This window comes from Coturnix japonica, chromosome 1 (genome assembly GCF_001577835.2).
Source record: "Coturnix japonica isolate 7356 chromosome 1, Coturnix japonica 2.1, whole genome shotgun sequence".
In the NCBI taxonomy this organism is placed as follows: Eukaryota; Metazoa; Chordata; class Aves; order Galliformes; family Phasianidae; genus Coturnix; species Coturnix japonica.
Genome location: NC_029516.1, coordinates 175,340,924 through 175,350,256, shown reverse-complemented (window position 1 = coordinate 175,350,256; position 9,333 = coordinate 175,340,924). Strand labels below are relative to the sequence as shown.

Here is a 9,333-nt window from a genome sequence, read left to right as displayed (position 1 = left end):
CTGTTTTTCTCATCACCCCTTTCTCATCACCCACCTTCCCAGCAGCCGGGGCCCGTTCCCAGTCTCCACGTGGTCCCACTGTGCTGGCAAAGCCTTCCTCCCTCCTGGTTGTGCCTCCTGCTCTGGGGGTGTTGGGATGGGGCCAGGGGCAGGGAAATGTGATCCCACTGCCCCAGCAGCTCTGTTGGGATGTTCGGTACATCCTGAGCTGCCCCGGCATCCAAAAAGGTGCAGAAATTGGGGAAAAGAGTGATTACAGACACATTCCAATGTGAGGAGAGACGGGAAATATGAGGAGTGTTTAGTCTGGAGAGGAGATGGGTCTGTGGCAGCAGAACAGCCCGTGAGCTCTGCTGGGAAAGAAAGGGATGCGCTGGGCAGTGGGGATGGGGGCAATGCTCACCCAGCACGACATGGGGGTCTCTGCCCCACGATGTGGGCACTGTTTTAAGAGAAATCCTGTCCCTGTGGGGCTGGCAGTGTGGTCACACTCAATGGGAGGTGCTTTGCCTATGAGCCAACACTCAAACCAAAGCTATGCAGTTCAGTGCCCTACAATGTGAGCACAGTTTGAAGAGATACCCCATCCCTTCGGGGTGGCCCCGCTCAATGGGAGATGCTATGAGCAGTGTTTTAAGAGAAATCTTATCAGTTTGGGGATGGTGATGTAGTCCCGTTCAATGGGAGATGCAGTGGGCACTGTTTTAACAGAAATCTCATCAATTTGGGGTTGGCAATATGATCCCAGTCAATGGGATGTGCTTCACCTATGAGCCAACACTCAAACCAACGCCATGGGCTTCCTACTGGAGTTTTGCAACAACACCAAACCCTCTTCTCTTCCATTCCTATTCCCCTTTGCAGCACCCCAAGGGATCAGGATTTGTCTCCAGCCTTGGCGAGATGTGGGGCTCGGGAAGATGAGGTTGAGACGTGGATGTTGGCTTCCCTTCTTTCCTCATGCAGGGTTTCGTGCAGATTAAGGTGAAAGTAGATATTTTGCATGATTGAAAATCCGATGCAATGGAAAACAGCAGGAGCCAAGGAAGTGAGCGTGGCTGGCAATTATATAGACATATATTTGGGCAAAGTGTTTTGACTAACCTGATAATAGAGCATGAAATAGCATGGCTCTGACGTAAAAAAGCCCTGAGACCCCGGAGGGAGAGCCAAGATTTCTGGTGGGGAGTTGCCATCCACCCCAGAGTGATGAGGGTTGGACGGACCCCAGGAGGTGGTTGGTCCGGACCTGACTCCAAGCAGGGACAGCTTTGAGGTTACACCAGGTTGCTGTGTCCAGGGATGGAGACACCCCCCCTGCTTCTCTCAGTCCCTGTTCCAGTGTTTGATCAGCCTGAAAGGGAAAACAGTTTTGGTGTGACGTCCAACCTGTCGTTGCTGACTGGTATAGGGGACCCAAACTGCACCGAATGCCCAAATATGCTCTGCAGAGAACAAGAGTGGCCATGGGATAAGTGATATTGCACACAGAACAGGTCACAGCGAGAGACAGAGGGCTGCAGGAAGGGCAGAAGGAGATATGGGACCAGCAGAACAAGTGGCAGGAGGGGAGGTTTGGGTTCTGCAGAAGAAACATCAGGAGATGTGGGTCATGCAGGACAAAACCTTGCAAATATATCAGTGTTTGCACATCGGTGAGCAAGGAGGACCCTGGTCTGGATGGAACAGCCTGGCTCCTTCCTGCACAGTGACGTGAGGAGGAGGAGAAGGAGGGGGAGCAGGAGGTGATGTGAAGTGCAAGCTGTGAAGCAGCAGCTGCTGATCCAATTAAAAGAGTTAATCCCCAGCAGTGCCCCTGCAGGGAAAACAGCCTCAGAAAGGACCCTGCAGGAAGGCACGGTCATTGGGGCACAGTCATTAGGGCACGGTCCCGGGGTGCCAGGCATGATGTGTCATTGACACTATTGCAGATCATCCACCACAGCAGTCACCCCCACACAAATTCACCCTCCATCACACCCCCAGGCAGTGTTACATGCAGAGGTTGGAACCAACCCTCATGGCACTGTGCACATCCCCAGTGCTCCTCTGGGATGTCTTATGAGAGAGAAATGTGGAGAAATCAAAGATGGAGGGTCCAAAAGGTTGTGGGTGCAGAAAGGTGAGTGGGGAGGAATCAATGAATGGGAAAGGGTGAGTGGAGGATAGGTAGGGAAGGGCAGAAGGATGGGGAAGAATGGATGGGCTGGGGATGGATGGATGATGGATGGATGGATGGATGGATGGATGGATGGATGGATGGATGGATGGATGGATGGATGGATGGATGGATGTTTGGGTGGATGGATGGAGGGATGGATGGATGGATGGATGGATGGATGGATGGATGGATGGATGGATGGATGGATGGATGGTTGGGTGGATGGATGGATGGATGGATGGATGGATGGATGGATGGATGGATGGATGGATGGATGGATGATGAAGGGATGGAGAGGGATAGATAGACTGACGATGAATGGAGAAGGGTGAGGGGAAAAAGGTGGATGGATTGAAGAAGGATGAATGGATGCACAGGTGGCTGGGCAGATGGAGAAGGGTAGATGGATGGGAAAGGATGAATGCACTGAGGGTAGATGGATACAGAAGGGTAGATGGGTGGAGAGAGGTGGATGCAGAAACATGAGGAACCCACCTAAGAAACCCATGGGCACTGTCATCTGGAGGGAGAGCTGAGCCCACCCCCAGCCCCCTGTTGCCCAGCAGATGGGTAAGAGGCTTTTCTGTATCATGCAGGAAGCAGAGGGGATGCTCTGGGTTCTCCTTGGGTGTGGAGAAGCTGTTCTACACCAGATGTGGCTGCATCCCTCAGATTCCACCAGTGCTGCTCCAGCACCATTCCTCCAACCAAACCACCTAAAAAGCATCAGTGAGGCCCTGACCAGGCTGTGAGGAGCCAGCAGCTGAGATTGGGGCTTGGCAAGCTGTAGGCTCCTCCAGCTCCACCCTTCAATCTGTGCTGCTGCTACGAGTGAGGGGGACAGCAGCCAATGCAGAAATGTTTTATTGTTCACTACAAAATTTATGGGGTGTCTTTTATAACAGCATCCCAGTGCTGGGCTGCAGTGAAGGGATAACTAAAAGTCTAACTCACAACAACAGAGTGGGCAGTGACACGAAGCCTGATGGCAGGGGAGCAGCTGACAGAGGAAAAGATGGGGTGCCACTGGTAGGCAGCCAAGGGCAGGGGATGAGATGGGTCTGGGGGATAAGGAAAACTCGGGGTGGATGGGAGAGTCACAGCATGCAAATGGCATCCCTGAGGGATTCCAGGTCCTTCTTTTGTGGTGGATACACATGGCACCATGCCTAGGACCAAGTGCAAGCATAGTGGCAAGGGCAGAGTGTACACAGTCCATCAGTGCATTTGTCTATGCAATATCAGTTGAGTTTCTATAGAAGGGATCAAATTGCAGCAGCATTTCTTGGTGGAAACTGTCTTGGGATGGAGATGTTTCTCCATCACTCTCCCCAGACCCCATTATCATCATTCCCATCATTCCATCATCTCCATCATCCCCACCCCCATCATCCCCATTGCCTCCATCCTCATCATCTCCACTCCCATCATCCCCACTGCAAATTGACCCTCAGCTCACTTTAATTAGAAGCACACAAGCGTGAGTTAATGAGAGTGATGAGTGAGGGGTCAGGCTGTGATGGGGCTGGCAGCATCCTCCTTTGGCAGTGCTGAATGGGACAATGCCTTCACCCCAGGGATACATAGCTCAGAGAATCAGGCTTTTCCCTGGGTAAATCCAACCAGATGGGCCCCATCACTTGAATGATGGCACAGTGCTCCACCGGTCCTTGGATGCTCCACTGCAGCTGCTTTGCTGCCTGCCTGCTGCCCCAGTGCTGCTCCTCCATCCTTGTGATGAGCACAGATTTCTGTCTGCATCCCAACCCCATGGCAGCAACTCCTGTTCTTTGGGAGCACAGCGAAGAGCAAACAGGACAGAACTGATGTCCCCAGGCAGGAGCTGCTCACACTGGGGCATTTACAGCCCCATGTGTGCAGTCATCTCTCCAAGAGCAGCACATGCACTCACTTAGCACCTTTCTTAGGCAGCAATCCAGCGTGCCAGAATCTCCCATTTCCTGGACCAAATTTGCCCCCAGCCCTCACTTGTTCTCTGCTGCCAGCCCTGAGCTTGGTTTTCAGCCCTAAGCCACCTGCAGCCCATCTGGAATCAGACTTAGGTTCTGATTCTGTAGGGCAGGGGGATGCCCTGGATATGGGAAAGGTTCTGTAAATCCCTGCTGGGTAAGGGGTCTGCAAAGATGCTCCCCAAATCCACATGGCCAAAGCATCATCCCCAAACCCTGCTACACCCCAGTGAGAGGGGAACATCCCCACAACAGACTGGGGTACCCTGTGCACCCCTCTTACCAAAACCAATGTGGAAAGGAGAGCTGGCACTGGAGGCTGAATCAAAAAGGCGCTTTAATCAGATTGACCCGACAGATCCGGATCTCCAAATAAATAGATTTATCAAAACAGAATAAAACAAGAAAACTGGGGATAAATACATGTACCCAAACGACCTGAAAATCCCCCAAAGCTATTTCCAGTCTGGGGGAGAGCGGTGCTGCTGTACTCCCTCCTCTCCGTGCTGCAGGAATGGCCCTGTTTGCCCTTTGGGAGATGCTCCTCCTGTGAATACAGCCCAGAAGATAGTATGTAGGATATAGATAAATATAGAGCATAATGACACGCTTCGTTAGTGCAGTGTTTGGAGTCTCAGAGCCAGCGAGCAGCGAGTGCTGGAGGTTACATTCTTGCAGGGGGGGACAGGGGACAGAAAGAGGTGGTGCCAGTGATTGGGTGGCAGCTCCTCCATCCCCACACCATGAGAAGCAGTTTTGGTGCTGCTGGACCTAAATTCGTGCCACCACCCCAAACCCCTGGCTCCCCTCCATGATGTCAGCAGGTGGGTCCTCCAAAAATGACATGCAAAGGAAGGGAAACGGCCGGAACAGAGCACCCAAGGGAGCTGTGGGTGCCCCTGTTCATTGCAGAGCATTGGGACCAGATGGCCTCTAGGCATCCCTTCCAACTCAAACCATTCTACAATCCTATTAATCAGGAGGAAAGACTCAAGATTTTTCAATACGCTTTGGAGGGTATTTGGCCAAAGGAAAAAAAAAAACAACCACTTTTGCAGATCATGAGGCCTCCAAGAAAGGAGACAAGGGCTACGTCTTCTCTCCTTGCAGGTCATCACAACGCCGGCAGTGATCTGAAGCACATTCTCATCCCGCTTGGTCGCTGGCTCCATGCTCCTCGAAATGCCTCCTCTCTTCACATTGCACTCCCCCTCTGCCCACCCGGCTCCTTCAGCAGCAGGAGACACGGTGGCCTCCTCCAGTCCCACTGGAGCACCCCGAGGGACATCATGTTGCCATGGTGGCTTCGGCATGGACACGGTGCTGGTGGTTGGGTTGGGTTCATCTGCTGGAGCTGCTGCCATTTACACTAGAGTATCTCTTATTGCTGTGCCAGTCTATTAAATAATGCAACTTCTCTTCGTATATATGTGTAGGTGTGTATGTGTGTGTGGGTGTAGATAAATCAATAGCTAAGTTAAAGTTGTTTCTTGTTTGTTTGTTTGTTTTCATTACAAGTTCTTTGTTTCTTTCTCTGGACTCTCTGTCATCCTCAGCTCTGACGTCTGGGCTTGGAAGATGTTCCAGTGACCTGGGTGAGCAAAGGCAGACACTCATTAGCACTCACCCTCAGTTATTGGCATCAGGAAAGCTCCTGGGCTTTGCCAGCTCACAGCTACAATGGGTCTGGGGCTGAGAGATGCTGAAGGGTTTTGATATCTCCCATTGGAACACTGGAGGCTGCAGCCAGAGATGATATCTGCCCCCTAACCCTTACCCCATAACCACTGTTCCCTATCTCTTATCCTCTGTCCCCATCCTCTATCATCAATGCTCTATCCTCCATCCCCTATCCACTACTCCTTATCCCTTAACTTCTACCCCTTATCAGCTATCCCCATCCTCTATCCTCTGCTCCCTGTTCCCTACCATCTTCCTCTTCCCTCCATCCCCTAATCCCTTATCTCTTATCTCCTATCCGCCGCCCCCATTCCCTCTCTCCATGCTCTGTTCCCATCCCCTCTCTCCATGCCTTATCTCTATTCTTTATCTTCTTTCCCCATTCCCTTTCCCTTATCCTTGAGTTACAACTACACAGTCTTTAAGGTCCCTTCCAACCCAAGCTGTTCTATGACCAATGATCCTCTATTCCTTATCCCTTTCCCCATCCTCCATCCCCCACCCACTATTCCCATCCTCTATCCTCTTAATCTTTCCTCTTTTCCCCAACCCTCCCTCCCTCACCCCGTCCCCTATTTCCTATCCCCTCCTTGCTCCAGCTAAGATTCTACTCTCAAGCAGAGCTCCACAAACCTCTCATAATGCAATTAACAGTGCAATCAAAGACATTTAAACACTCCCTGCAAAGCAAAAGCATCACCCCAAAAACCAGCACAGAGCCCCCCAACCCCTACCATTGTTCCCCTAAAGACCCAGCACTGCCAGGAGATGCTGGACAAAGCTCAGCCTTTCTCTGCATCCCCTAGAGCTGACTGACCTCCCCGCAGTCCCAGTGAGGGGCAGAGACCCCATTCAAGTGTGGAGCCCAACCTGGAAGCAGAGACTTGAGAATCCCACATCACTTGGCCAAGAGGTGTTGTCTCAACTGGGCTGGAGGTGAAAACCAACCTCCACCCACATCACCACTGGGTGAACTGGTTCATAATGGGCAGCCAATACCCTGACCCACGGATGCTGAATGACACAGGCATGGGCTCGATCCCAACCTGACCCATTAAACCCTAATCCAGCCCAGGAAAAGAGGCAGCCAGCGGGAAACAGCGCAGCAGTTTCGTTCTGCGCAGGCACTCTCGGCATGTGCACCAGCATTCCTCCTTTCTGTAACATTTACGCACATCCAAGAACATTAAGAATGATTTTCAAAGATATTCCAGAGTTTATTTCTTTCAAATCCCTCACATAATTTCGCTCCCCGTCCCGTCACACCAGACGGATCAGATATAAAAACCAAACAGTTTTACGGGCTTTGGAGGGATCTCGCCTTTGGATTTCACAAGAGCACGTCCACTTTTAGAAAGCTGGCTGCCCTTTGCAATCCCATAAAGAGAAAATGTGACCACTGACCGAGAGCACGGGGTGGTGGGACCTGGCAGGAGGATGGGGACAAAGGGGCTCTTTACCTTCATTTGTCCTGGCGATCAGCCTGAAGTTCTGCGCTTCTTGCTTGAATTCCTGTTTGCTGATCTTCTTGGTTTGGATCAAGTGAAATATCCCTGCAGAGAGAAGCACGGGGGCATTGCTGTGGAGCTGTAGGGCTCAGCGTGGCTTTGGTGCACACCTCCACCCCCTCCTGATATGCTCAACCTGAGGATATAGGCTTCAGGGTCCACTGAAACCTGCTGAGAGTTTGAGATGCCCAGCATAGGACTGGGAGAAATCTCCTTTCCAAACTGCACTGGAGGAGCTGTGATCTCCAAGAAATGACCACAGGGACAAAGCTGAGATCAATGGAGTTCTGGATCCCTTTCCTCTCCACTTGTTCTACCCACGCCACCCACTCAATAGGGGTCCTTCCCATCCCCTGCTTCCTCCTTTTAATAGACTCACAGAATCATTACGGATGGTAAAGACCACCATGCCCAGCCCTGGAAGCAGCCAGAACAAAAGTTTATCCATTCCTTTGCCCCCAGCTCTGAATCTTCTACAGGACAGGAAATGCATGGCCAACCTCAGATGGATATTTCAGCCCACGCCAGCACTGTCCCATTCAGGGGATGCCTGAGTCAGATGTCTGACGGGAGAAAACCACACATTTAGCAATGGAAGTGACCTTTCTGTGGGATTAGGGGTCGAGATATTCATCCCTGGATGGGAGCATGATGAAGAGGGCAGCTATGTGGGGCACATCCTCCCCACACCTCGCCCAGCTCCTTCCCATGTGCCCCACTGATGTCTGATGTTGTTCCCCTCTGTCTGGGTAAGAGGCCTTCCTGCTTCCCAGCAGCGGTTACACATAGGGTGAGTGTGTAATGGATGGGAACCAGCGTGTGATCCATCTAAAAGGGATGCTGTGGAGCGTGGAAAGTTAATACGGGAAGTCTTAATGCATCAGGAGAAATATGAGGCTGGTTGGGCTATTAATAAGCCCTGTAAGTGGGTCGGGAAATGGAGTCCTACCAGTAACAAAAGGAGACGCTGGATGGAGATAATAAAAGTGTTAATGACGCAAGGAAGGCACAAGTGTTCCATAAATCCTTCTGTCTATACTTAGAAAGGAGCAGGAGGGCGTGCTCGCAGCCCTGGGGCTGATGAAGCACTTTCCAGCAGTAACCAGGAGGTTGTTTTAAACAAGAGCCACAAGAGATAAACATCGTTTAATCAACCAACCTGGATAATTTACACTCGAGAGCCCCCGGAGAGCTGGCTGAGATGTGTGGTCTCTGGATGGTCATTTCTGACACATTCCAGGAGCTGGGGAGCTATGGAGGAACGCGGATGTCGAGTCAGCAGTTGCAAGGGGATGAGAATAGTCTGCTCTGGCTGCCCATGGGATCACAGAATCATTCGGGTTGGGAAAGATCTCTGGATCATCCAGTCCAACCATCCACCTACCACCAATACTGCCCACTGACCATGTCTGTGAGTACCTAACCCAGGTCTGTAAGTAATGGAAAAGCCAACATGGGATGGAGCTGGTGAAGAATGAGGAATGTGGGTAGCGAAGGCTGGGCAATGCCAGCAGATCATAGTATCACAGAATGGCCTGGGTTGGAAGGGACCTCAAGGATCATAAAGCTCCAACCCCCCCACCACACACAGGGCCACCAACCTCCACACTGATACCAGCCCAGGCTGCCCAGGGCCCCATGCAAGCTGGCCTTGAACACCTCCAGGGATGGACGGGGCATCCACAGCCTCTCTGGGCAGCTGTTCCAGCACCTCACCGCTCTCACAGTAAGGAAATTCCCCCTGACATCCAACCTCAATCTGCCCTCCTTCAACTCCAAACCATTTCCCCTTGTCCTGCTGTTATCTGCCCTTTCACAGAGTTGACTCCCCTCCTGTCTGTAGGCTCCCTTCAGGTCCTGGCAGGCTGCAATGAGGTCACCCTGCAGCCTTCTCTTCCCCATGCTGAACAAGCCCAGCTCCCTCAGCCTGTCTTTGTATGGGAGGTGCTGCAGCCCTCTGAGCATCTTTGTGGCCTCATCTGCACCCTCTCCAACAGCTCCATGTCTTTCTTGT

The 9,333-nt window shown here is 51.8% G+C and overlaps 1 protein-coding gene across 1 annotated transcript in view; it reads right to left on the bottom strand.

Annotated features, from left to right (window-relative positions):
* Positions 1-4,451: 4,451 nt before the first annotated feature.
* Positions 4,452-9,333, bottom strand: part of CHRDL2 (chordin like 2) — a 35,034-nt gene continuing 30,152 nt past the window's right edge. The window contains 2 exon segments of the mRNA XM_015852670.2: positions 4,452-5,722; positions 7,272-7,364. Of these exon segments, the coding sequence (XP_015708156.2) occupies positions 5,643-5,722; positions 7,272-7,364 (173 nt within the window). The 3' untranslated portion in view covers positions 4,452-5,642.